The sequence below is a fragment of the Bombyx mori genome, chromosome 10, assembly GCF_030269925.1.
Source record: "Bombyx mori chromosome 10, ASM3026992v2".
Taxonomy (NCBI): Eukaryota; Metazoa; Arthropoda; class Insecta; order Lepidoptera; family Bombycidae; genus Bombyx; species Bombyx mori.
The window spans coordinates 7,302,272-7,317,878 of NC_085116.1; the positions used below are offsets into that span (position 1 = coordinate 7,302,272).

The following is a 15,607-nucleotide window of genomic DNA, read 5'->3' on the forward strand; positions in this document are numbered from 1 at the left end:
TAAAAAAAAAACAACAACAAAAAAATATAATTTTCGTAATCACTATACAACTGGGTCATAGACCTCAAGACTTAAGGCGAGTGGCAGCATTAATGTTGTTATGTCTATGTGCTCTGGTAACCAGTTAACATCGGGTGGGTTGTCAGCTCGTGCGCTATAAATAAAAAATAGATTTGACAAAATTTAATATTATCTTAAAAGCCAGATCCTATCAATTATACATTGCGAGGGTTAGTTAAACTGCCGGGTTCCCCACAGACACTGCCCACTGAGTTTCTCGCCGGATCTTCTCAGTGGGTCGCGTTTCCGATCCGGTGGTAGATTCTGCGAAGCACTGTTCTTGCTAGGGCTAGTGTTAGCAACGCTGTCAGGTTTGAGCCCCGTGAGCTCATCTAATTTTTAGATTACGCTGACATAGTCTTTTGAGGCTATCAGCGTTGTTAGGGAAAAAAATGCCGGGAGATCTCTTGTGCTGACTGAGCTGTCATTGTAGTCATATATGATGTAGTGATTTAGTGTATAATGATGATTAATTTAATATATAATGTAACGAAGCACAATCGAAAGAGTGAATCCCTGACCTGTTTCAGTGATGTCGCCTTGGTCATTTCCGTGCTTCGAAAAGGTCATGGCATGAATCAGTGAACAGGCGGCAGTCGATTAATCAGTTAATAGGACATTTAATATGGTTTTGAATTTACGTCAAACAAAAAATGAGGACCAACATAACAATTGACCAACTATTTTGTCAATAATTGAACACTGACTATTTCAGTCAAGTCTTTAGTATGATTTAGCTTTGTGTCAAATGTATCAAGTCTTTAGTATGATTTACCTTTGTCTTTACAGACATTCCTGCACAGTACGTAAGTGTAAACTTACGTAATTCGTGTGTTTGATTTTTTAATTAGGATATTTATATGTGTTAATTATTAGCGTATCCCGGGTCTGTATCTAATTCATTTAGTTCATTAGTCATATTCGCTGTATGTGAATGAGACAAATCAACCAAGGCATAATTTTAATTTTAAAAATGAACCGAACATGTTTTTGACATTTTACTTTCAATGTTTATTTAAATAATAGTCACTTTCTCTCAATTCCCGCACCCAGGCGTTGTGCCAATCGTACTATATGCGTCTGTAGGTATGCGTCTATGTAAAAAAAATCCTTTATAAAAAATACTCATTGTAGAAATTTTACAAAATCACTATATAGATAATTACCCAGAGCACGAGGGCAACTAAAACGGTTCTAACGTCGTCAGGGTAATTTGTGTTTTATTGACTAAGTGCATACATATGAGTATTTAACAGCTCAAATGTATCGTGCCGTCTAAATTTAATATAGTCCTCTTAATTTCTTTTCCAAACCTGTTTAAAACAATTTACATGTTTTTGTTTCGATATCTAAATTTGTAAATCGTTATGTGAGTGTTTAAGTTTGCAAATGCCATGGTTAAGTTTTGTATTTTTCTTGCGATTTCAGCGTGTACGTTGCCGTCTTTAATGTTCATTTTTGCGTGTACCGGGGTCAGCTTATGGTACCTACACGCTGAGCCGGTTTGGCTATAATAAGAATAACCGTTATAACATCGACGGGAGAACGGGATGTTTGCGAGAAAGGGAGAGGACAAACAGCTTTGTAAAACCAAGCTTTGCTTCCCTGTACGCCAAATGCATAACTCATTAAATGTATATTATTATATTCAGTACCTATAGACTTTTCGAGAATCGATAACATTTTGAATAAAAACAAAATAGTGTAAAGGAAGTTGTTACATTGTGTAGTTTTGTTTAAAGCACGTTTTGTTAAAAGAGGTTATGTTGACTGAAGAGTTGTGGTCACAAGTAAGTACCTTAATTGATAATATCAATTAAATTTTAACAGAAAATAAGGAATTAATGTTTAATATTGTATCATGCGTTTTAGAAGTTTAATTGTTTTCAATAGTCATGATTATTTTCGATCGCTTCAAAATTTCTTACCTCTATTGTTGTTCTAATCTTGGTATGGCGCGAAATTATATTTTTCAACCTCTATGAGACTAGATTTATATGAGGTAAGTAAGTAAGTACTGTTAAAGTCTAATGTGCAATTAAGTTGTGGTTTAAAACATGTTGACAAATCAAAGGCAAATAAAAAAATATTTTCGAATTCTTTTAGCTCAAGTTTCAGTCAAAAAAGATATACCTGCATTTATCTGCTGAAATTTAAGTTGATTATATGTTTACCTACCTACGTACAGTTAAATAAACACTGAGAAAAATACTTAATAATAAATACAAAATTTCCAATAGGAAATGCTAATAAGGTATTTTATGAAAGTATTTTATAGAAGTTCAAGTTAGTCTAAAAAAACCTTAAAACCTTGGTGGTTTACCCATAATAAACTAGTCCTATGTGGATCAGTACAATAATTTCACAGTTATAACAATCAACATAATATACATATATACAACGTTTTTATAAAAAAGCATATCAGTACCGTCAGGAAATATATTTTGTAGACACCCATAATATTCAAGAGCTGAGTAAATCAATAAAACTAGTTTGGTCGTGCCCTAGCGGGTTGTTATTCAAAGTTGCTCATAGAATAATATATTCATTAAATACTGTTATTTAATTTAATACAGCTTTCTCAGTTTTAACACACGCATGTATTCATATTGTTATTTATTGCAAAAGATATCATACAAGATTATTGTAAAGGCAAAAGTTAGATCGTGTGGGCTGACAATCGGTTGAAGAACTATAATAATACACTTGGGAGTCATGCTTTCTGGTAGGCATTCTACGCTGTTAACGTATTTTTAAAATCTCGCTATCAAAGAAGAAAGGTAGGCTTTTTCGCTATTAGCTCGACTTTGAACAACGAAGTAGCCATTCTACAATATTGAATATTTTGAAATAGCCCTGCTTCTGTTAGCAATTTTTCGAACCCCTTCTGGATATTAAACCCGGGCATACATAATTAAATTAAATTAATTAAAACAAATTAAAAATGAAATTTCGATCCTGCTTTTTAAAAGATATCATGATTCTCGCGTCTCTTTTAAATGATTCAACGATTTTGACGTTATAAGCACTTCAAATAGTCTTGATGAGCCTTAAATATGTTTTTTTTTTGTTGAAATGGGTCCTGAAGCTCACAGCTTAACTGTTGTTACCGGAGCCCATAGACATCAATAACTTAAATGCCGCCATCCACATCGGAGTTCTAAAGTCCCAGTTATAGTATAATGACTGCTTCTTCCTTCAAACCATAACGCATTACTGCTTCGACATAAGAAAGTAGGAAGGGTAGTGGTAGCAGTGGTAGCGCTATTGGTGGTGGGCTCGCTCTTCCACCAGTAACGTACGACTATAGCATGCACATACATAAACGAATGCATCCTAGACGTCTTGCCACGTGACTGCTGAAATACTAATAGATGTCTCAGTTAAAACAAAAGAACTCCCCGTCGAAATTGTCGATTACAACGAAGAGTTCGATGAGCGAAGTAACCCAGAGACACAGTCCACTGATCTTCTTGTTGGATCTTCTCAGTGGGTCGCGATTCCGATCCGATGGTAGATTCTTCGAAGCACAGCTCTTGCTAGGGCTAGTTAAGTGTTAGCCAATTCCCAATACCCTTTTACGCTACCAGCGAATAGGTAGGGACAAAAAAAAGTGGTGATGTTACAAATAAAATTACGCATAGAAAAAGAAACAACAGCCCCTCCCGACTAGGCGCGTCAATAACCCCGCCCCCGCCGTTCGCCCAATCACGATGTTCGACCAGCCCATACCGTGGGCCCCGAAGGTCAAATATTTAGGCGTCACCCTCGACAGTAGGATGACATTCCGCCCCCACATCAAGACGGTACGCGACCGTGCCGCCTTCATTCTAGGACGTCTCTACCCGATGATATGTAGGCGAAGTAAAATGTCCCTTAGAAATAAGGTGACACTCTACAAAACTTGCATACGCCCCGTCATGACCTATGCAAGTGTAGTGTTCGCTCACGCGGCCCGCATACACTTAAAATCCTTTCAAATTATTCAATCCCGTTTTTGCAGGATAGCCGTCGGAGCCCCGTGGTTCGTCAGGAACGTCGACCTCCATGACGACCTGGACTTAGAGTCCATCAGTAAGTATCTGCAGTCGGCGTCCATGCGCCACTTCGATAAAGCGGCACGACACGAGAACCCTCTCATCGTGGCCGCCGGTAACTACATTCCCGATCCTGCGGACAGAATGGAAAGCAGTCGACGTCGCCCTAAACACGTCATCTCGGATCCTCCTGATCCACTAACGGTGCTTTTAGGTACTTCAAGCACCGGTCACCGTTCTCGTCGAACCCGTCGCTTGCGACGAAGGGCTCGACGAGTAAATTAACTCTCAGACACAGCCCACTGAGTTTCTCGCCGGATCTTCTCAGTGGGTCGCGTTTCCGATCCGGTGGTAGATTCTGCGAAGCACGACTCTTGCTAGGGTTCGTGTTAGCAACATCGTCAGGTTTGAGCCCCGTGAGCTCACCTACTAAAGTTAAGGCTACGCTGAAATAGCCGCTAGGGCTATCAGCTTAGGTAGGAAAAAAAAAAAAAAAAAAAAAAAAGAAACAACAGTACTAAAAACAATAAAACATACGGGAGAACTTGTACGTTGCTTTGTCACCGATTTGTTTAATTATAAGGCATTGTCAATTCAATTACACGTTAGCGTGACTTCACTTTTATTCAACGCAGCTATTCGCACCTTTTTTACTCTACAATTAGTATTTACGCGACATTTTTTTATTACGTAAAACACAATTGTTATCTACTCATAATGTTTAAAAATACATAGCTTAATCATGTAATAGAATCGTTTCTTTTTGTTTTTGCAAGTCGCAGATACGATTAAAACAGTTTTACTGTTTGATTTCGCGTTTAATGTTATTTATCATTTTAAAATTCCGGATATATCAAGATGTAAATTTCTCGTAATCACGTGCAACAGTCCTAAAAGTAGATTTAGTGAATTAAAAGTAAAGTTTGTTCGAAGTCAATTTTAGTTTTTATCGTTTGTACCTAGAAAATATAGTACATAATAGTACATAGGTGTGTATTCATTCCTTGTTGTATTTCACTAATTCTGTTCGCGGTCACCTTCGCTTCTTTTTCACGAATATGTTTGAATTAGAAATATATACTTTAACAATTTGATTATTGAATTTATGTTTACAGTGTAAACCTACGTAGCAATATACATGCATGAGCAATTGTTGATTTATTTGAACGATACAAGAATGTATAATAACATTAGAAATAACTTTTTATTTACGCAAGATAAGCATGTATCGTAGGAATATATTTTTCAATATTTCTTGTGTTGTTTTTTATTTAGAAAAAAAAAGGTATTCACAAAATATTCAAAAATAGATCAGAGTTGACCATGATACTACTACTACTACTACTAACTACGCTAATAATTGGGAATCAGCCGTGGATTTTTCTGTTATCAAGTTATACAGTTAAAATACATTTATTTCAATTGGAAACGTTTCTCTTTGATAAAAATGGAATATATTCATTATATTTTCCGCGTTTGTCATCAGTCGCAGTTTAATATTAGGTACTTATTAGTTTGACAAATATTGGGGTGATAACAAATCGATAGGCGTATTGTCTCTCTTGCTCCGAAAGTATGATATAAAATGGATGTTAAATGTAATAAACATTTCTAATTTATCCACTAAATATGTATTGAACGCATATTTTATACCGGGCTATTGATAGGTACAATGAAATGTCCTCGTTTGTCACACAAAAAATCTGGTGATCAAAGCAATGAAACAGGGAGCAAAAAACTCGCCCGGAAGTAATGAATTTCATAGAATGTATTAAAATGGTTTTAGCACCAATTTTTATTTAGGTATGAATTTTGATCTGAAAATATGTCGATATCCATGTGTCCATAACCGTAAATGGTTAAACAGTAGGTACACGCCAAGAGCAAAAAGCTTGTTATTTTTATTCAGACAAGATTTTTACAAAAACTCAGTTTTTTTTTACAAGAAATAGATCAAGGCAGCATTCCAATCTCTAGATGATTTTCATAATATTAGGTGATATAGTAAATCTTTGGTATAACCTACTTCAGTCAGTTAAAAATGTCTTTGTAGAGATATATTAAACATGAGCGCAGGATCTAGATACTGCTTTTGCGAAGGATGTAAATATGTATATACTATGCCGTGTTCTTTAAACAATATTTGTATTTATATAGTAAGATTCCACAACTGGCTTGAAAACTTAATCAACATAACCGAAAAGAGCTTCATTAAGGCTGAAGAATAACTTTCAACTGCTTTCGATCTTAATCTATTTGTCTTAAGCAAGCGCTATCGTCTCTTTTATGCTAAAAGACAATATGTAGTAGTCGTTTGACATATTAGGCATATTTGCGGGATATTCTAAGGGCCACCATAATATTTATTGTTTAATACACTCCACTATAGAGGCAGTGACAACTTTTATGAAATTAAAAGTGCTTGTGTCACATAACCAGGGTACAAAAATTAAAATGATTTGGTCAAGTCGAGAGGAACTTGGTATATCAATGTTGTCTTTTTAACAATATTAGCCTCAAGCTCTGAGCTTCAAATTCAAACTTGCGGCTTTTGGTGGTAAGAGTATGTGGTATTTAAGACGTATTTGAATTATGTTCAGACTATGTGTAATCACGTAAAATGTATATTTTGTGCGCATTACTGAGGTAAAAGTAGGTTAGGTCTTCGTAGTAGCCGCCAGTGGTGCAGGGAAAGTCATTCAAGCGTGGTCAAATCAAAGTTTCTTTTTGCAGTCAGGTCCACGATCGCATGCGCGAGGCGCAAAGTACGTCAGTGTTGCGTGTAACTCACGTTCACTTCGGACGCGCGATTGGCGCTTGTTTCCATACTAGTTAGTCGTTGTTTGCAAATAAGTAAGCGAGTGTGTTTGTGTGCTGGTTTGCGATGAGTGACGCAGGGGTGGCTTCTCGAGTTACGAATCCCGTCTGGCTCTCGTCTGAGCTACCCGGACGACTTTACGTGCGGGCTCTCCGACAGTACCAGAAGCTGGTCGATCTGAAGCGATTACCTTCGAAAGACAAAGTAAGCATGTAATGCCTTTATGCTCTTCATTTGCTCTGTCATATCCCTTCTTACCTGTTCCATAACATTTATGAATTATTTATTAGTATTCTTGTAGTGTTGGCTTTATTATATTTAAATTTGCGTTGGTATAATTGGGAGAATTTTATGTAGTAATTATTCACATTTTTTTATAGTTTCTGTGACTGAAATTCGTGTATAGTTGTTTGTATATTACACCATTTTCCTCTTAATTATAATAATTTAGCTCGACACTTAGATTTTTGGAATCTTTTGTGTTTCACAAAAGTAAATGACAAATAACAAAAGACAAATAATAATAATAATTCAATATTTATTTGCCTTTTCTATCCAATACATGACTGACTAATAAGTATGTATTACAGGTTCAATTTTTGTATTAAAAATGAACAAGACAAATACATTTGTCTCCTTTTGATTTTGCGAGGAAAAAATCGTTAGCTTAACAGGATAATTAAACAAGAGTGGAACATTTGCGGGCTGGCTATTGCAGTAATATTTACAACATGCTGCTTTGTAAATGGGTCACGTTTTTATCGCTAAACTTTTTTAGAGTCTATTTTTATCGCTGCAGACGTTTTAAAGTTGAAAGGGTTTTGTGTGACCCCGAAACAAGGTTGTAGTTATGTGGCAATGTGACCTCATCATTCTCATTATTTAGCCGCCTCGTGAGCGACAACGCAACATAAACCTTTTTTTTATAATTAGAATAAATGGGCAATTAACCTGCGTCATATGAATAAGTTATTTGAGCCCGCAGATAGACTTTAAAACACCAACGCCCATTTTGGTATATCATGGATTTGGAATAACTACCGCTCTAACCTAGAAATTGGGATGTAACAAAAAAAAGCAGAGTGGTGCGGACAATATGTCCTGTCACTAGTAGGCACTTTGTTCATTTCCACAGCTTATTTGATCTGATATAGATCGTGAAGTGATTGAGTTAAATGTAAATCCAATGTTTCCAATTAATTTTAATAGACTTTGACTTTTTGTCAAACAATGTTAGGTCGTTATTATATGTACTACTGAGAACTAAAACCGGTTTGTTGACAACTTTGTGATATTATGTACACACACATACGTATGTAGTTTAAGTCTCTGCTTGGTCATTCCGACACGCAGTGCAGTTTCAAATAGTAATTTGAATTTCATTTTCAACTAATTTTAGTCGTGATGCAATTGTTTAATTTACGCACTGCTGTTTAACATCATACACAACTTCTTTTATGAGTATGTATATAATTTAGTAGTTATTTTCCATTGTGTTTTGATCGTGGCTTTAAGCCCACTTATTCGTCTACTAGTGACAGGAATACTACACCAAAGGCTCCGGGCTCGATACGCGGTTGGTTGAGTTCTTAGCAGACTTCATGCAAATGGGTCTGATTCTATCTGTTAGGTCTGTTGTTTACTGGTTTCTACGTCATGGGTTCCGGATTTGATTCCCTATCAAAATAACTATGTTTGCTTAAGATATCAGGAGAAGGGGGTCGCAGTCTACTTGTCTTGTTTGTTGGAATGTCTACGATTCCGGTAGCTATAGAACCGGTTGAGTGTGGAAGTTTTAAGCATTGTATAGTAGTTGTACTGGCGGTGGAGCGTATCACCGTCTGTCCTATTTGTGCAGCGAAGCAGTCATGCGTTCCGGTATTAAGGATGGGATAGTCGTTATACAAAATCAAGTTGAAACTTCGATCAGAAATAGCAAAATGGCCGACGGCCTTTACGTTCTGACATCTATAGGATCAGTTAATCATTTAAAGTCAGATAGACGATGAATTCGTTCATTCATCTAAGCTATGAAAACAATAATAGAAACAGTACCAGTTACAATATGAGTCGTTCAATATATTTGTATTGTTGCTGGATAATTTGTAAAAACAGCTTTTATTTGTGACCATTTAGGTCAATACAATTCATTAGTTCGTTTCCAATAATAATGGCGGCACCTAAACTGCAAGCGACTGCTTCCGGTCAGATCCACTTCCTGTTGAAGGTCGACCGCTGCGCAGCGATCGTTGCACTTCTTGATTTATGACTTTAATTTTAAAACATGGCAATTGTTATGTCTGTTTTTTTAACTGTTCCCTTTTGAGTTTCATTTTCGGCGGCTATACTTACATCATTTCTGAAAACGAAATAAAAAGCACTTCTTAATGTTTTTGCTGTGGAAAAATCGATTACGCAGCCCAATGTAAAACCCTTTCTGACGATTAACATTAAAGCCCTTTAACTTCAATGGAGTCTGAGGATGTTTACGGAAGTAGTTGCTACATGTGTGTTTCGTGGGTAAGTAATGATCCAGTGGTCGCTCTAACACCTTCTTTATTCTTTATTGTACACACAGTTAATAAAATACAATAATTGCGAAAACTTATAAAATGGCGAGCTTAACGCAATAATCGAGTTATCTACCAGCTAACCTTATCCATTCCTTTGATGTCAATGACCGATAGTAGCACGTCACGTACGGTCTTGTTTTGATTACAGCTTTACGCACAACAAAAATCCCAATATCTGCGATAGACTGCCTAGATCGAGCATCGATTGAATTCTTCTGCAAATTCGTACTGTTTTTTTTTATTGCTTAGATGGGTGGATGTCTGGATGTCACACCTGGTACTGGAGCTCATAGACATCTACGATGTAAATGCGCTACCCACCTTGAGATATAAGTTCTAAGGTCTCAGTATAGTTACAACGGCTGCCCCACCCTTCAAACCGAAACGCATTATTGCGTCACTGCAGAAATAGGCAGGGTGGTGGTACCTACCCGTGCGGACTCACAAGAGGTTCTACCAACAGTAAGTTCTATCACCAGATCTATCGGATGCTCGCTTCTAGACCAGACAACACCAAGCAAGGCATCAGACAGCCCCATTGATTTTAGTATCAAGGGCGCATAATAAAAAAATACCGACATTTTCATGTTAAAAAATTGGATAACCACGTTTCGCGCCATATTCATATTTGCACTCTGCAGGTATCGTAACAGTGTAGTTGTGCATTTGCATAAGTGGCCTGCCACATAAGGGTATCAATACCAACTTAATGTAGAGGCGACGAGATGATGTGCACTTCTTCATTGAAGTGTATTTGAGGAAAACTCCTTCAAAGCGGCATGAGCAATGAGAAGAGGGAGACGAGGTTCGAACGGCTTTCCATCTGAGGCCGATTTCCCAGGTCAGGTCAGAGAGCCTCGGATTAATTCAGTGTCCCTCGTGCGTGCTTTATTTATTTGTTGATGTTCCTATTGTGAATATAAAATAAATATACATCTCAAATGTATAACAAAAGAGTTTTTATACAAGAATTTAAAATAAAGCGCTTATAAACCAACACATCTGACAACGTACTACATAGATATATTAACAAACAACTTATAATAAACAGGATTTATATTATATTTAGCTTAAAATATTTATTTATTTTTATAGTAAACTAAATGAAGTCTTTAGAGAAGGTGAAACAAAATCATTGTGAAAGACTTTAGTCTTTTTCTTTTTTCTAATGATAATCACAAACATTCTTTATTATCCGTCTCAAAAACTTTCAGAGAACATACATATAGTTATCGATTTTATAAAATATAAATGTTTATGCACTCTTATACTTATTTTACTTCTAGCACACTTCATTACGATTCCTCTTTCAGCTCTGTGTAATTATTAATTAAAATATGTCTTCTATAAAAGCTGCGAAGGGACCCCATGTAGTATTTTATCTGTTACTTAGCTTATTTATTTAGCTTAGCTTATTTTTGTGCGGGGTTTGATATTTATTATACGATGCTACTCCATCATCGTGGAAGTCGTTCGTTAAACCATAAATAACTTAAATACGTTTTTCGTTACAAAAAATTGGTACCTACCTGCATGCTATATTCAAACAGATATTCAAACACCGGCATAGTCACGTCGCTCGATATGAATGAATACACTGGGCGTCTTATTGTTTAGGCTAAAACAGTTTCTGAATTATCTAAATTGTTTAAAAGTCTAAATTGGTTTCATTATAAATATCCAGAATTTTTTTTCTTAAATAACTGGCTTGAACTCAGCCGGATTAAACGAGAACGTCACTAGTTTATGTAAATTGTACACGTTTATATTCACTACGCAATTATTATCGTTAATATTTATTGGAGTTTTTGTATATAAATGTAATTTATGCGTCAAAGGCGTGATTACGAATTTGAGCAGTAATTTAATTTGGGTATATTACATATCTAGAAGAAGGAGTTATCTCATGATAGTTTCTAAATTTAACAAAGAATTTGAATATGAAAAAGCTACGAAGTAAAAGATAGGAGTTGAAATGGCGAAAATTGTGAACTCTAACCACAGTTTTCAAATTTAAAAGTGTCATTTGCGATTTTATTGTAGCTTTAATTAGCTATTAGACTTTGGTTTTCCTTCAATATTTAACATTTTCGAATTAATTTTAACATTGATAAAGAATGTTTATAAACGAAATAGAGTTGATGTAATATAGGTGTGTCTTTGATTTATAGCCATTTATTTATAGGTTATGCTATTATGCTGACTTATATTGAATATCTAAATTAGTAATTTTGTAATTCTCCGCATATTACGAATATGTTCAAAGAATAAACTAAAAAAGAAACCAAGACACTTAAAAGTCATGTTAGCTTAAACTTCAAAACACTTCGATTGATGATGGTTTTATGTTTCCAAGGTATTCAAAATGTGCACTTCTATGTATATATGTAGTAGCTTAGAAAAGTAAATTTAATATTTAAATTTGCTAATAAAAAAAATATATTTCCGATTTAGTCTCGCCTTAATATACAAAGAAAAATTAGCATCCGCTCCACTTTCACCGGCGTGTCCGACGCTTCATAAATAAACATTATTCTTTGCTCTTTAGGTCGATTGACATGTAGGAATCTTTAAAATAAATATTCTAAATTAAAAAAAGACCACACTATCCGGATAATTTCTAGTAAACTCCATTTTTTTTTTATTGCTTTGATGGGTGGACGAGCTCACAGCCCACCTGGTGTTAAGTGGTTACTGAACAACGTAAATGCGCCACCCACCTTAAGATATAAGTTCCAAGGTCTTAAGTATAGTTACAACGGCTGCCCCACCCTTCAAACCGAAACGCATTACTGCTTCACGGCAGAAATAGGCAGGGAGGTTATACCCACCCGTGCGGACTCACAAGAGGTCCTGCCACCAATAAAATTCATTCATTATCAATTCCATATATACACCATAAATGATATTCAGGAACTATTAGTAGTAATTCTTAATAATAGTACTGATTGCACTTTGTCTTAATTAAAAAATCATGCATATTTGTATAGCAATCATATCCGTAAACCTTACCCTTTTTAGCTTTATTTCGATGGAGGGCGAAATTTTGAATATAATAGCAGAATGATTCGATATCCATGTATATCTCCATAGCCCCACTAACCAGACTTCCTAATTACTTCACAACCAGCTGCCTACTGTTACAGTAATGACTGTGTCCAATTATAGTTATATGTGTGCAATATAAGCATTTTAATATACAAATCTTATACAATCATGACATCAATAGTACAACAGACCATTATATCAAGGGTTATCGTGTGTTTATAAAATCGTATCTGCGAAAAGAATCGTGCTGTCTATTTTTGAGGAATACAATAATTATCACCACGCGGCAAATAAACGCGCGTCATTGTTAGTATGTATTAGCTTTATGATGAAACAATTATGTATGTAGTTTTATTCTATCAATCAGCGGACGATTTATCCTTTGGCCATTTTATTGTGAAGCACGTTCCTTCGTCGCTCATGTATAAAAACGTGACTTGCTGATCATAAATAGCTTTTAGAAAGAATTCATCTATTTGCTTCAAACATTTAATGTACTTATATAAACTTAAATAGTTTCTCCGTTTGATTGTTTAGAGAAACAATTAAATTACGAATCGACCTTTATTGCATTATATTTTATATATTTTATGAATTATAATTAGCTCACAATTACTTTGTAAAATGATGAAATTCAGTAGTGTGATGTCATAAAACACAATACGACAATTCAAAAAAATAAGACCACTGAGAACACGCTTCCCTTGAAACACGTTGCGTATTTGAATATTCTGGGGTCATAATCAATTTTGAATGTCTCAAGAAATCAATTTGTTTACTAGATCGTGACGTCACACGACATTAAACCTTTTGGAACGCTTTTGGACACATGACCAACCACGTGATTTCTTTAATCTAAAATACGTTGTTTAGTAATAGAACAAAACAATAAAACAGCCTTAATTAATTACTCTAATCTGCCTTGTGTACACAATAAATCACTAATTTGTGCATGTTTTTTTCTTCTTTTGCGTACGTTAACGAATTCTATCAATAAATGCAAAGTAATTAGTTTAGTTATTGAATAAGTAACGTATTTATCAAGAACCGACAGAATGTAGACATTGAAATGTAAGACAGCCTATTTAAATAAATAAATTTTCAAAAGACATGAAAGTAATTTTAGAAACAACTTTAATACTTCATATCGTGTAAAAATACTTATTAAATGTCATAAAAATCGAGATGAAAATGGTATCGAGGAAAAAATGTCATTTTCGTTTTGTCGGACTTAACATTAAAAATATTAATCTAATACATATTTATCAGCGTAATATGTTTTGTAAAAATTTAATTTATTTATACTACGGTTTGCGAGAAATGTTGACAATTTATATATTCAGAGGCTATCTCTAATCGGCAAGGTTGGCGCTTGTCGATGACGCAGTTTTGATGTTGAATTTAAATCAGACTTCCTCCCATATAATACTTTGATTTTGCAAATAAAATATATTTTAATTTACGGCTTCTATTTTTTGTTTTTTTTCTCTATGTCTACGTCTATGATTTTAGTCTGGGTGTGAGTATGAGTTTATGTTGTATGTATGTATGTATGTATGTGAGAATCGCAGTTATAAGCCTAATTTCAGTATTATGCATATCGATTCAATTGCAAAATGTATTTTTTTATTGCTATATAAATATTTTCTGTCTAGATTTATTATTTAGGAATGACGGAGAATTCCTCGTTCTTGGATCGAGCTTTTCTACTCGGTCTCTTGTCTTCTATGATTCCATTGACTATTTGTTTTCGTAAATTGTTAAAAGGGCAAAGTACAACGGGGTATCAGCAAAATTCAAAGCAATTAAAAACCAATGTTAACTGAGTTCCCATTTGAAATATTATTGAAATATTTGAGATTGATATTTTTCTTACCAAACCCACTAAGTTTCTCGCCGTATCTTCTCAGTGGGTCGCGATTGCGGTCCGATTCTAGATTCAGCGAAGCACTGCCCTTGCTAGGGGTAGTGTTACCAAATTCTCTCAGGCTGAGCCCTGTGGGCTCGCCTACACATTTGGTACAGCTAGTATAAGCCCCTCGAGATTATGTAGGATAAAAAATCAATCCAAAATATGTAACGTGAGTGAGCCACGGAACTTACCTAGTAACCTTATACACGGACACACGGAACACACGATTGCTTTGCGTCAAAAATAAGCATGACAGTTGATATCAATCCGCGCGATTTCATACTTGATTTAATATTCATTTGAATGTGCTGAGTTTTAGTTTTTATTTCTTCAAATCTCGGGCTGTTTGTGGGTTCTAGTACATAATGTATGCCTGGTGCCTTTCTGTGCGAAACTGAAAGTTGTGGAGCAGCCATAAAACGTCTCATCATCGCCCGTACTGTTAACAATATCAAAATAGTAGGTAGTCAAAATCAACGCTTACTGGGGCATATGATACCTGCTTATCGTATTTTCTTCTCCACTACCTAAACTGCTGCTTCCCCCATGATAGGCTTGTATAAATCTTATATCATTTATCTTGTTAAATTTTGAAAAAAATTAATACAATTGAGATCTTAAGTCAAGGTGGGTAGCGATATTCATATTGTGTTTTCTCGGACACCAGAAAGGACATAAGGTGGTTTAAGCAATGAATAGTTTTTTCAGATTTCATCTTCTTTTTTTTATTGATGAGCATACGGCCCTCGTGATGTTGGGTGGTTACCGTCGCCCATAGTCTTCAGTAATGCCAGGGGCAGAGCCAAGCCGCTGCCTACCGTTAAGTACCCTCCATAAGCCACTCCATAAGCCAGGTTAGGACACTCAACATTTCAACCTCATATCTAAAGTTGGACTACGAGCTTAGCAAATGTTCAACATCAGGAAATACGAGAACTTTTGCCCACTTTTTTAGATAAAAAAAAAAGATATTAAATTTATGATTTGAAGTGAACGTCTTATCGAATAAAGTTGTTCCATCGTATCTAAAAATACAGAAACGAAATATAATTTATTATTACGCTAACACGTTAGCTGGCCCGACTATTTATGATCATCTCGAAATTTAATTTAATTAATACAATCTACCGTGTTCTCATGTGAATGTGTAATCAATAAC

At 35.2% G+C, this 15,607-nt stretch overlaps 1 protein-coding gene across 4 annotated transcripts in view; it reads left to right on the forward strand.

Annotated features, from left to right (window-relative positions):
• Positions 1-15,607, forward strand: part of LOC105842530 (inositol-trisphosphate 3-kinase homolog) — a 98,486-nt gene that overhangs the window by 61,668 nt on the left and 21,211 nt on the right. Inside the window, exon 1 of one of the 4 annotated variants that reach the window (XM_038013492.2) lies at positions 1,593-1,850. The exons of 2 other annotated variants lie outside the window; for them this stretch is intronic. In XM_038013492.2, coding sequence (XP_037869420.1) covers positions 1,824-1,850 — 27 coding nt within the window. In that variant the 5' untranslated portion in view covers positions 1,593-1,823. Of the gene's footprint in view, positions 1-1,592; positions 1,851-6,780; positions 7,120-15,607 lie in introns of those variants that run through there. One more of the 4 variants, XM_038013490.2, reaches the window with a different exon arrangement.